This window comes from Anoplopoma fimbria, chromosome 8 (assembly GCF_027596085.1).
Source record: "Anoplopoma fimbria isolate UVic2021 breed Golden Eagle Sablefish chromosome 8, Afim_UVic_2022, whole genome shotgun sequence".
Lineage (NCBI taxonomy): Eukaryota > Metazoa > Chordata > Actinopteri > Perciformes > Anoplopomatidae > Anoplopoma > Anoplopoma fimbria.
Genome location: NC_072456.1, coordinates 9579080 through 9592152, shown reverse-complemented (window position 1 = coordinate 9592152; position 13073 = coordinate 9579080). Strand labels below are relative to the sequence as shown.

At 40.5% G+C, this 13073-nt stretch overlaps 1 protein-coding gene across 1 annotated transcript; it reads right to left on the bottom strand.

Moving 5' to 3' along the window:
• Positions 1-990: 990 nt before the first annotated feature.
• LOC129094679 (fibronectin-like) lies at positions 991-12605 on the bottom strand. The gene is made up of 19 exons (XM_054602939.1): positions 12320-12605; positions 11758-11807; positions 11435-11645; positions 10658-10918; positions 10093-10353; positions 9707-9967; positions 8852-9112; positions 8229-8489; positions 7885-8142; positions 6951-7214; positions 6572-6832; positions 5569-5826; positions 4510-4770; positions 3852-4094; positions 3369-3629; positions 2609-2896; positions 1781-2017; positions 1535-1594; positions 991-1439 (listed from the first exon to the last, which is right to left on the bottom strand). Exons 1-19 carry the CDS (start codon positions 12603-12605, stop codon positions 1306-1308), a joined length of 4377 nt encoding a protein of 1458 aa, XP_054458914.1. The 3' UTR covers positions 991-1305.
• Between the last annotated feature and the right edge of the window lie 468 nt (positions 12606-13073).

Below are 13073 nucleotides of genomic sequence, written 5' to 3'. Positions count from 1 at the left end.
TCACCCTGCAGTGCTGAGGGTTTCTAGGTAAGATACACTACATCTGCTCTATAGTACCTGAAGTTGAACTTCATCCTCACCTCTGCCCCTGTTGTACTCATATCAGTGAACTGCTATTTGTGACCTTCTGCGCTATTTGTCTCATTCCTGTGATCAAGAAAGTGTAGTTCTAATAAACTAAAATTTGAACACAGTGAAAGGACAAACTTGTGACATACAGATGTATTTACTTTCACTGCAAAAAGAACATTTAAGATGTAAACCACTATGTTTTTGATACTACTTTTGCCAGTTAAGGTAATTGAGTTTTAACACCCGTGGTTTAAAAAAAGCTATTGAGTTATTTCTGAAAGGAATCCTGTCAGTGTGTTTAACATAACCTATCTGCTATCCAAAACTTGACAGTCTCCCATAAAATTGAGGTTAAGGTGAAGCCTTCACATTGCAAGAATAGATAAAACAAACAAACTACATTATGTGGTAAAAAGTAATTGAGGCATATGTTGTTACCAAAGTAAGTTATTGATGTGTTCCAAAGGTACTTTGTGTATACATAAGGCTGCAATAATTAATCACAGGTTGGGATAGAAACACACGCACAACATTTTTTTAAAGGAAAGTTTTCAACACCGGTGTTTATACAGAGGGGTGTTTTAATGTTTCACATATTAGTTTTTTTCTTTCATATGTTAAAAAGGATCTGTCAAAGTGTTTAAACAAAATGAGAAGTTACATAGTACATAATAAAGAAAATATATACTGCATGGTTTTAAAAATATTGCTTGAAAATATCACTTTTTGTTTACACTTCCTTCTAGTTTAATAATCCAGATAATCTAATAACCTTCTTGAAAATAAAACCATTTTTGATAAATAGAATTTCAGCAATACTTTGTTAGACAGCTATATTGCCACATGCCGCTATGATACCAGACATAATTATGAAAATACATATACGCTAAAGAAGTACCAGAATAATTATGTGGCTTTGTAGTTGTTATTTTATTTAACTTTTTTTACAAGTTTCCTTCTAAAGTTCTTAAAGATTGAACAGCTAACAATTGTGTTATGGATGCTACAGAGTGAAGAAAACAAACATACAACCCTTATGACTGGGTTTTTGCTCAGTCCAGTGTCTATTTAAGTGTATCTGTGGTATTTCATTAGGAGGCACCAGTGGTTCTACACATTGGCCTGGAGTAGTTGCTCTGGTTGATGGTGTTTTTGGCTGCCAGCCTGATGCAGTAGGTGGTCCACGGCTTGAGGTCCTTCTCATTGTAAAAATGACCTTCCACGGTTCTAATTCTAGGTGGCTGATTGGTCGGTCTGCTTCTCCTCAATTATGACTGTGTACTCGGTTGCATCCTTGACTCTCATCCAAGTCACATTCAAGCAAACTCCACTTACGGTTACAGTTAGCACTTTTGGGATTTCAAGATCTGAGAGAGAGATAGATGAGAAATTAACACTTGTTTCATAATACAGGCCTATGATGATTTCAGATCTCTAGGTCATGTTATAACACTGCACTTACTGTTGTGGGCATAGGTTCCACTGGCCCACAAATGTCTTTTTCTGCGAGCTCCTACTGGACCTGAGGAAGGTGAGAAATAATGTTTACAAATGTCAGAAACCGAATTTTAAAAATGGCAATATAGAGGAAAGAGTGATTTAATGATATAGAACATTGGCTGGATTGGACAGCGGTTCTGTTAGGGTCAGTCAAATACTCTGATAGTTGTTCTCTGTGTTGTGCTGTAGATGTTATCGCCCGTCTGACCTGTGATATCTCGGTTAGGGATGCTTTCTCCCGCTGCATTGCTGGCTGTCACTTCAGTGGTGTTAGGATCAAAGTTGGTCAGCTGGCAGGAGAGTCCGGTGGTGTTGCAAAGCTTAACACGGGCTGCCCCGGACACATTGTAGACAGTGTACCTTGTGGCAAGCAGTGATTGATTCCAGGACAGCACAGCAGACGCTCTGTCACCAGTGTATTTCACATTCTGTGGAGCACAGGGGACTGGGAAAGAAACAGTGAAAACGCAGTTAACAGAAAGACTGGGGGATGTTGTATTTAAAACATGCATCATCATTTTTAGTTAGGGTTGGACAATTGATCAACATTTTATCAAAATCTCAATATGGCCTGATGCAATTTTCAAATGGAACAATTTTGTTTTAGCCAAAATGTGTTTCAAAATACTGTTTTATCCTAAATATTGTCGTGCTGCAGAGATTTCCTAGCCTACATATGATATTGTACAGACATGTGAAACATCTTTGTTTGGTACAGATCCCCACAAAAATCACACCATAATCATTTGAATGTTTTACTACAGAAATGAGCAAAATGTTGTAAAAATGGTAATTCCCTCTAATATTGCAAATGATATAGTTTAGCTATATGATTTGCAATGTTTTTGAACTTTATCGTAATTTATTTTCTGTTTATACGCCAGCCTCAACTTAAGGTATGAATGCTTCCTCTTAATTTTAGTGCAGTTTAGATTATTTTGGTGGGAGTTGCCTAGTTGTAGAGATGACATAAAGGTTTCTAAAATCACTCCTCGCCGTCTGTATAAAGTCAGGCACGAGTGCAGTGTAAACTTACCTGTGACTCCAGTTAAGGGACTGGATGGCTTGCTGACCCCGGCTGAGTTTCCGGAGCGCACAGTGAAGTTATAAGGTGTGCTGCAAGGCATTGGGGTTTCAAAGTATGCTCTGGGCAACCAGTAAGAAGAGATCTGCATCTGGGTCTGTGGGTTGTTTTGGATTCGACCGGTTATCTCGACAAGGTACTCAACATCAGAACAATTGACAGTGTCCCATGACATCATGGCCCAGTGAGCTTTGCCTATCCTTTGCATTCGGACATTCAGAGCAGTCGGAGCGCATGGGGCTGAGGAGGAAAAAGATTAGAGATTTAATTAAATATTTTTTCCAGTGGAATTAGCACATATACATTTTTTAGCACTTGTTTCCTGAGGTGTAGTTTACCAGCTTACCACTTGTAAAATGGAGTACTTTGAAAACATTAAAAGTCTTCTTGGTAGGGTATACTTATTTTTATATATCTTTACCACTAGACTAGCTGTACTACATTGCAGGTATTAAACCAAATAGGAAGGACGTAACATCAGTTTGTTTATTGGTTGTTACGTTATTCTATATGAGCTAAAGACTAAAAAAAGTTTTTCTGTAAAATAAATATAATTCTTGCAAATACATAGGACTAGATATAACACTTTGACATTTGTTTTTCTGCGTATTTTGTTATCTATGTAAAAATAATTTGTGCTTAATTAACTAACTGGATCATTGTTAATAATGGTGAACTTCAATAGTTTTATTTTTTAGCTTAAAATATTTACCTGCTCCAGCCTGCAGAGGCGAACTAAACGAGCTGTTGCAGACACCGTTTGAGGCTTCAACAGAGAAATTGTAAATGTCACCACATCCCAGGCCTGTGAGTGAGCAGAAGGGGACTGTGCTGTTGCAGTAGAGCGCGTCTCCGTTCATAGATTGGGCACAGCCAAAATACTCCACGGCGCCCTCACTGGCACCCCAAGACAGCATGGCAGAGTTGGTCTTACAATCAATATCCACTGCGAGATCAGAGGGCTCACACGGCACTGCGACGACAGAGAGAAAGTAACTAAATAGATTCAAGCAGGAGGCAAATCCAGTATGCCCTACTGTTCAGTGTGTCAGTTTAACTTAGTGGCAATGTAGAACCCAAATGTAGGAAGTAGCAGGTAGATTGTGCATATTAGAAGAATAGGAATAGGCTGCAAGTAACATTTTGATCATTTGTCACTTATTTTTCATATTTTCTATACAATACATGTCTCTACCCGTTTCGAAGGATGACGTTCTGGGCTTGCTGGTGCAGTTGTCTCCACTGGCGGTGATGCTTAAGTTATACTTCTGTCCGCAGTGCAGATCAGCCAGGGTGCAGTTGTTTACTGAGGTGTTGCAGCTCGCTACATGTCCATCCCTCCCTGTGGCTGTCAGTAGGTAGGATGTAGCCACAGGGGAGTGTCCCCACGTCACTGTGGCTCCATTCTCCTCACATGATGCTGCCACTGTCACATTGTCTGGGACACAGGGCACTAAAGAAAACAAAATAACCTTAAATATAATTTGTTTGTTTGTGTATTTAGATCCCCATTAGCAGCTGTGATTCTTCCTGGGGTTTACACAAGAATTGTTTCACAGTCTACATATCTCACTATTAAACAAAATCCATAACAATAGCACAACCAGAAAAACACACACCTCAATAATGTTTTAAAACTAGATGCATGATTCTCATTGGTGATATGTCTGATGACTTTACATTGGTACATTTGTTTGCTTTATTTTGGGCAATATAAAATTCACTGCTACTGCGTGTCCTGTAGAATAGTTATGCATTTCAATACTGAAAGTTTAATTCTTCTACAAGATCTATGAATTGTTTTATTATGACATTTCTGAAAAAAAAATAGTAATGAATACACAAACAAATACCTGTTTTGATCTTCTTTGGTGGGCTTCTGAGGCTGCTGCACTTATCAGAAGAAGTTGACACTATGATGCTGTAATGCATGCCACAGCGGGTATCCGAGAGTTCACAGGAGTTGGACGAGCTGTTACAGGAAATGAGGGTTTGGTCTTGGCCCTCAGCGGTCACCACGTAGAGCGGTGTGTCATTTTTCATTTCCCATTCGACCAGGATTTTGTCGCTGTTGCATTGTGTCGACGCATTAATTGATGTTAGAGCACAAGGACCTACAGAGCAGGATAGGAATAAAAAAATAAATAGCTTAATTAAAAAACTGTGTTAAGTTCATTTAGGAAAATGTAAGCAATATATCCTTCTCATTTCTTGTTCTACTTCATCTTTCAGAGAACCCTTCTTTATAGAATTAGTCCTTATAAACCCTTTAAAACAATCAGATAAGACACTAATACATTCCTTAGAATAACCCTGATGCTGGGGTCGTAGCATCAGAGGTCTCTGAAAATCTCACTCTGCTTTTACAACTTTGTGGTTCTAATATTAAAATGTAGGCAGTTTTTAAACAAGCTTGAAATAGAAGCACTGAGTAAATCTTGGTTTGCTGATGAACAGCAATGCTACGGATCAGGACCCCTCCTATGGATCACAAGATACGTTTAAGGGGTCACAAGATGATTATTGGGATGGAAACGAAGAATAAACGTTGTTTTGCGACACCAATTAAAATATTTGTCGTTGTTGTTGTTATTACTGAAATTTTTGCTACTTTTGGGAAATATCGAGTATTTACCAGTAGCAATATAATAGAAAGAAAAGTCACGGTTTGATGAACAAGTATTCATTATAAGGGGTCGCAAGCCCAAAATGTTTGGACTACTGACCCATAGATGTCAGCGTAGCAGCAATTTGTGCTATACTAGATCATTATAACGTTTAATTTATTGTTTGCTAATGCATAATATGATACAATGCTTACAAGATCATTTTACTAATAACTTTTCATATACAACCTTTCAGCACTTCACTTCAAAATTGGTGTACTGAGAGTAGAGGTTCTTGTTAAATACCTGTCTGAAGCTCAAAGGTGGTGTGATTACTGCGGCAGTGTTTGTTGACAGCAGTGACATGGAAGGTGTAAATGGTCCCACATTTCAGATCTGGGATATTACAGGGAGAGGAGGTGGTTGTGCAGTTGGCGTTGTGACCTCCGACCTCTCCGGCCATCACATAGTAGCTGAGGGCTCCTTCTGAGACGTCCCACGTCACCCAGGCAGAGTTTGATATGCAGTCCAGACGGCCCTGAGCATTTCTGGGCACACATGGAGCTGTGAAGGGAATTCAGAATTTTATATCTCTTATTTCCTTCTCTGTTTAAAGACATTCTCCAGAAGCATAGGGGTGGTAGTAGTAGGAAGTCAGAGACACATGGCATTTATTGTCTCAACAGCAGATAACCTGTTTCATATAGGCATGGAAAGTAACAGCACCAGAAGTAGTTCATAAAGACAAGCCAATGTGTACCATCTACAAGCCATTTACTTTTTTATTAATTATTTTAGTTTTTAATCCGGTAGTAAAATAAATAAACATATCAACATCTTTCCAAGAAGACAGAGATAGTTTCAGCATATAACTCCCCCCAATGTATTTATTTTGTGTGTGAATTAAACAAACGAAGAAAGTTGCTTCCAGTCACAAGGTCCATACTTACAGTCACAAAGGACTGTGATATTTATCTTGTCATCTCACTAAATTGAAAAAGTGTATTTCCCAAAATATTGATTTAATCCTTTAAATGTAAAACACTCATAAGAAACATGCAGAAACACACAGCTATATTAGAAACTGCTGTTAAAACACTCATTGCCTGCAGTTGATGCAAGTGTTACATTTGTAGCAGCTATTTCTTTTTTTCCTATAGGTGACAAAGGTTGTTATGTTTAGAACTGGACTGATCGTTGTGGAGGAAATGAAACCTTCTAAGCATGTTTGTAAGTGAATGACATTAATCAATACACTACTGTGTGTAAATTTAGCAATTGAACAAATGGATTTGTGTTAGACGTATACCTGTGGAAGTCTCTACCACAGCGCTGGGCATACTCTCACAGCCATCTCTCACAGACAGCACAGTGACGTTGTAGTGCTGTCCACATGGTAGATCGCTGATGGTGCATCCGGTGCCGCTGGAGTTACAGTAGAGTCTCGCCCTGGTGTTGCTCAATGCCGCCACATGGAAGTGCTGGGCATCTGGGTTCGGTGACCAGGACACGGCCATGGCACCATCATCACACTCTGCTTTAATAGCCACATCCTGGGGTGGACAGGGTGCTGAGGGGAGAGACGAAGCAAAGTAGGCAGGTTGATATAATATCGTTTAGCTACTAAGGATATTTTTATGTTGAGCAGAAAAGCCTTAATGAATTCAACCCCCCCATGTTTACAGTACCTGTTCGCACGTATGCCTTGTCACTCTCCACACTGGAACAGGACTCATCCTGGCTGAACACGCTCACATTGTAGGTCTTTCCACACTGCAGGTTGATCAGATCACAGTGGGTCATGGTGTTGTTACATTCCGTCTTGTTGCTTCCATCTTCTGTAACACCAACGGCAAGATAGGAGAGCGCTCCACTTGCTCGCTCCCACGTCACTGCAGCAGAGTTTGAGTGGCACCGTAGAGAAGCCTTTACGTTGGTTGGCCTGCAAGGCACTAGGAGAGAGAAAGAGGACAGACAAGCATTGAGACAATATAGTTCCTGTTGCTTGGATCAGAAAGTTCACTAGCAGAAAGAAGGAATTTCTTGATCTATCTGGTACTATCAAGGCATTTTTTTAACTGATCAGTTTTGTCTATATTGAGCTATATTAAGCCCAATCGGATGCTTCATTTTATGTCAGCTGTCACACAGGTGTTTTTACTCCAAGCTTTCATACACAGCAACGCAACACTTGAAAGAGAGACACTACCTCGGGAGGGCGATAAGGCCAAAAAGATTACAGAGAGGGTTTGTCATTTTATACTTTGTTATTTTGTTAAATAAAAAAGGACATTAAGGAACAGCTCTGATGTAGGCGACTTTTTTTGTAATGCAATACAGAGCTATTCATATACATTGGACTGATTTTAATAACTTTAATCTGCTTGCAGTGTGCACTGTGACTCTATGTTATATAGGAAAACAGAAGTTGAATCTCTCTTTTTTTTTATTAGGTATCATGCATTATATCTTTAAGTTCTTTAAATATAAATCCTTTGGCTTTGACTACTGATAATTCATGACAATTCATTCCAAATGTATTCAATAGATGCAATACAGGACTGAGGACTGATAAAAATGCAATCAAACTCTAAATGACACGTGACATACTAAAAAACGTACCTGACTGCAGGTTGAGGTAGGCACGGCTGTTGTCGCATTCTCCATCCTGAGCTGTCAATGTCAGGTTGTAGAGCTGGCCGCAGTGCATGTTGGGTAGCATGCAACTGGTTGTGGTGCTGTTACACTGAATCTTGTGACCATCAGGCCCAAAAGCTCGCACCATGTAGGAGGACACACCCTCCTCCTCTTCCCACGACACAACTCCTGTGTCATTACTGCACACCATCTCTGCTGTTACGTTCTGTGGTATGCACGGCACTACAGACAGACAAACAGGTATAAATGAAGATATGTACAAATAGAGCTTTAATAGGACATTCAATATGCCTTACACCTGATTCTACCTGTGTTAAGCTCCACAGCAGAGCTTCGAGCGCTGCTACACGTTTCATCTGAAGCTCTAACAGTGATGGAGTAGTTGAGGCCGCACAGCAAGTCATTGAACAGGCACGTTGTCACATTGCTGTTACACATAGACGCGTAGCCGCCATTGCCCTTGGCAACCGTTGTGTATGATGATGCCCCTTTGCTGGACTCCCAGGAGACCGCCACAGCGCCAGACTCACAGACTACCCGTGCCTCCACCTGCTGTGGTACACAGGGCACTGCAAAAGCACAGACGATTTAGGATCAATACAGGTCTAATTCTTTATCCATCATTAGCAATATCAGTGCTACCAGAGAAAACGCACATTTATTTAGCTTTAATTAGTTTTGTGGACATTTTGTATTGTTTTGTTGTTTGTAAAATCACAAAGATTTAGGAAATACAGTAGCACTAGTGCTCCTACATGCATCATTTTCTCCTACCCAGACACACTAACAGAAACATCCCGATATTTAAAAATAATTACAGATATTACTAGAAAATAACAGTCAGCACAATAAAATTAGCCCAATCTGTAATGTGGACTATTTATCATGCTGGCAAGGCCTCAGCATGTTAATTCTCTGTGATCATTCTCACCTGCTTGCAGTTGTTTCATGTCACTCCGTGAGACATTGCACACGGTGTTGATGGCAATCACACTGATGTTGTAGGTGAAGCCACACATTAGGTCTGTGAGAACGCAGGACTCTGAGTCTGTTTCGCATTGAGATTCATCTTCTTCCACGCCGAAGGCTTGGACAATGTAGGAATCGGCCCCTGTAGAGGCCTGCCACTCCACAAGGGCTGTGTTAGTAGAGCAGTCCACTACAGGCACAACATTTTCAGGAGGACAAGGCACTGGAAGAGGAAAGTAAGAGAGAGAGAAAAAAATCACTAAGCAGGTTTTTGATCAATATTTGGTCACTAGTTGAGGGAGTTTCAGGGAGTACCCAGAAAAATGGGTAATAGTTTATTTTCACTATTTAGTTCACCTAAGAAGTAAGCCCAATGTGAGTTAGAGTCATAAGAGGGACTATTCTGATCATCATAGGCTTCACTTCTTCCATGGTTACCTCCTCAACTGTAGTTGACAACTATAGAATTCTATACAATCAACCATCTCTTCTTTACATTTTTTGGGGGCATCTTGTCAATCTGATTTTCACCAATTTTGTTTCTTTTTTAACACTGTTTTAATATTTGTAAAAAGGGGAAATTCAAAGTGAAAAATGATGACCCGTAGCTACTTTGCACCTGTAACCCAAAAAATTATGATGTCAAGTATATACTGAACACACCCTATACTGTCGCTGCAGCAGGATGATTATGTCAACCAATACAGACAAAATTTCAGTAGTGTAAAATTCCCCAAAAATGATATTTAAAATCCTAAGCCCATAACTCTAATTTAAATTTACTGAGTAAAGATGCTCTACTTTTTTTAGAGCTCACCTGACTCCACCGGCAATTGGGTGCTTGGTGGGCTGCTGCACTCCTCATTTGAGGCCACAGTGACCACATCATAAATCTGACCACACTGCAGATCTTTCAGCTCGCAGTTGGTGAAGTTGGTGGTGCAGCTGGAAACATGGCCACTAGAGGTCCGAGCTGTTGCAGTGTAGTTCAGGGCGCCCTCGGCATAGGCCCAGTCCAAGAGGGCAGAGTTGGTGTAGCAGTCGAGAACCACAGAGCCAATGTTAGGTGTGCAGGGAACTGAGAGAGGGAGGAAAGAAAGGGAGGACTGGAGTAACACTAGTACACGTTAACAGCAACAAATCAGTGACACAAATTTACATGTGAACATCCAACGGTGATTCATGTCCATCCAGTTCTTCTACCTGATTTGAACTCTGTAGCTTGGCTTGGTAAACTTGAGCAGATATCATCCTGCGCCACCACCTGGACAGAGAAGTCCTGCCCACAGGTCAGGTTGGTCAGGGTGCACATTAGGTTTGTACTCTCGCAGGAGGACATGACTCCCTGTGAGCTCTGAGCCGTCACTTTGTAGGACAAAGCCCCGTCGCTGGAACTCCAGGACACCAGACCCTGATTGTTAGAGCAGTCTATCGTCACGTCCACATCAGTAGGAGTACAAGGCACTGGAGAAAGGCAGGTGGAGGAGATTTTATTAAGTTTATTATTTCATTCTGAAGTGACAAGAAGTTTGAGATCATCTTAACAAGCCCTCATTTAAAAAAAGTAATCGAATGAACTGAGCATAAAAAACAATCCCAGTTAAGGCAACAATTAAATAACACATTTTGCAGACAATTATATACATTTTCTTCTCTTAGACTCTTGACAAAATGTATTTATGCACCTGTTTACAGAAATAAAAATGTATGAAAGAGGTTAAGAAAAAATTAATCAAAGAAGTTAAGGGGATTGTCTTTAATGTCTCACCTGACTGCAGTGTGTCTGCCTCACTGGGGTCGGAGTTACACTTCTCGTTCGAGGCGACGACCGTCACTGTGTAGTTCTGTCCACATTGGACGCCGGGCATGCCACACTGTGTGCTGTCAGACCAGCAGCTTCGTGATTGGCCGTCTTCTTGAGCTAGTATAGCGGTGTAGAACTGCGCCCCAGCTGAACCAGTCCACGAGACTACCGCGATGTTAGAGAGGCAGTTCATGAAGCTGGTGACGCCGGTGGGGGGGCAGGGCTCTGTTGGAAGGAAGAATAGACAGTTAGTGAAAGCTGACTTTGGAATAAGCAAAAGAGCCCTTGTTTGTGGAGCTACAGTTTTCATCAGTGCTGCGAAGTATATCTTTTTTTAATGTTCTCTCTATAGGATAGAGGGTGTTGTAGGTTGTACAGATGTAAAATCCCTCTTCAACAAATTATTGATTTTGGAATATACAAAAATGTTAATTAATTGTTGTCAAATACAGTTTCTCAGTAAAATATACGTGGTTTGAAAGTCTAAAAGAACATATTCAAAAGAAAACTACAAATAATTAAAATACATTATTCAAGAGGATGAGAACTTAGAAGTCATCCTACAACTACAAAATAGAGTGACTTTATGTTGGGAATGTTAACCCTGTAGACTATTTTGTTTTGACAATAACACAGAATTTGCACACTGTAATATAGTATGTGTTCAACTTTTACTTAAACTCTGTGTCATCAGAGTTAGAAAATAGTTTAAAAACACGGGTGAATGGAATAGTAATCTACCTGACTCAAGCATTATCGGCTGACTGGGGAGGCTTGTGCACACGGAGTCTACCGCCTGAACAGACAGGAAGTACTTCTGGCCACAGAGAAACTCAGAAATGAAGGTCCAGGTTTCGTTGGTGCTGAGCTGCACTTTGTGGCCACTGTTGGTCTCTGCGGTCACAATGTAAAACTCAGCAGTGTCACTGGCATTCCAGGACAGCGATCCCACCTTAGGAACAGATTGCAGTATAGTTGTATGTTAAATTTGTGTTAGAAGTAATTGATTTGCAATAGTTCAATATTTCCTGAGGAGGAACTTTTTGTAAAACTTAAATATTCACCTTCATAGTGCAGTTCAGAGATGATTTCAGGTTTTGAGGAATACAGGGTGCTAAAAACAGAAGAAAAAAGTTTAGTTGTCATTAATTCTCTATTATTTTGCTTAATATTTTCTTGATTAATATATTACCATATTGTCAATAAAAATGTCAGAGAATAGGTTAAAATGCCTGTCACAATTTCCCACAGCCCAAGGTGATGTCATCATGTCATGTTTTGTCTTACAAACAGTTCAAAACCTACAGATAATACATTTTACAATGCGGAAAAAACAGCAAATAATTACTTATGAGATGCTTAAACTGGGTCATTTTAGGCATTAAGGCTATCTATTTTTACATTGTTTTATTTCAACACTCAGGCCTGATTTATTCGTCAATTCTTGTTGGACCTCTCTAACCTTTAATATCCTAAGTTCATGTGAAGTTTCCTTTTCTATTCCATACTTTATTTTTTTGTTTTTTCATGCGTGCCCTATAAAGTTCCCCCTCAAAACTTCCTGGTTTGGACATTATTCATAGGTAGTTAGAGTTCTCATTGTCTCCAGTACAAAAGCATGTTCACCCATTTGTATCGATGTGCTATTGCTCGGCATGCTGCTGCACAGGTAGTCGTTGGCAATGATGTGAACGGTGTACTGCTCGCCACAGTGCAGGTCGTCCCAGATGCAGCTGGTGGTGTTTGTGGTGCACATGTGGGTGTGTTGGTCCTGTCCCACTGCGATGGCCATGTAGGACTCTGCCCCGTCGCTCTTGGCCCAGCTGGCCGCGCCCAGACTGTTCTCACACTGTATGAAGCTCTGTACATGCTCGGGCACGCAGGGACCTGAGGTGAAGGTAAATTGTTGCATCATGATAAACTAATTATACTGTGCACCACATTAGACAGAAATATAAATGAAACTCATACCTGTCTTGAATGATTCGGGCCGACTCACAGCGCTGTCACATCGATCATCCTGAGCTTTTACAGTGAAGGTGAATAGCTGTCCGCAGGGCAACTCGGCCTCCACTGTTGTCTCCTCGGTTTGGAAAGATGTGACATATCCCAGGTCTCCTGTGGCGTACACCACGTAGACCGATGCTCCTTCAGCTGCCGACCAATCCAACACCACTGTCTCATTGACACATGACCCACTGACTGTGAGGCCCGCTGGCTGGCAGGGTGCTGGAAAAAGAGACAATGTCCTTAATGAAATTGTATTTTAGTTCAGATGTGATCTTTGCTGTTCCCACTTCTGACATGCTTGTTCCAATATTGCTACAGTATAGGGCTCAAACTAACAAATTATTTTTCTTAATTAATCATTTATTACATA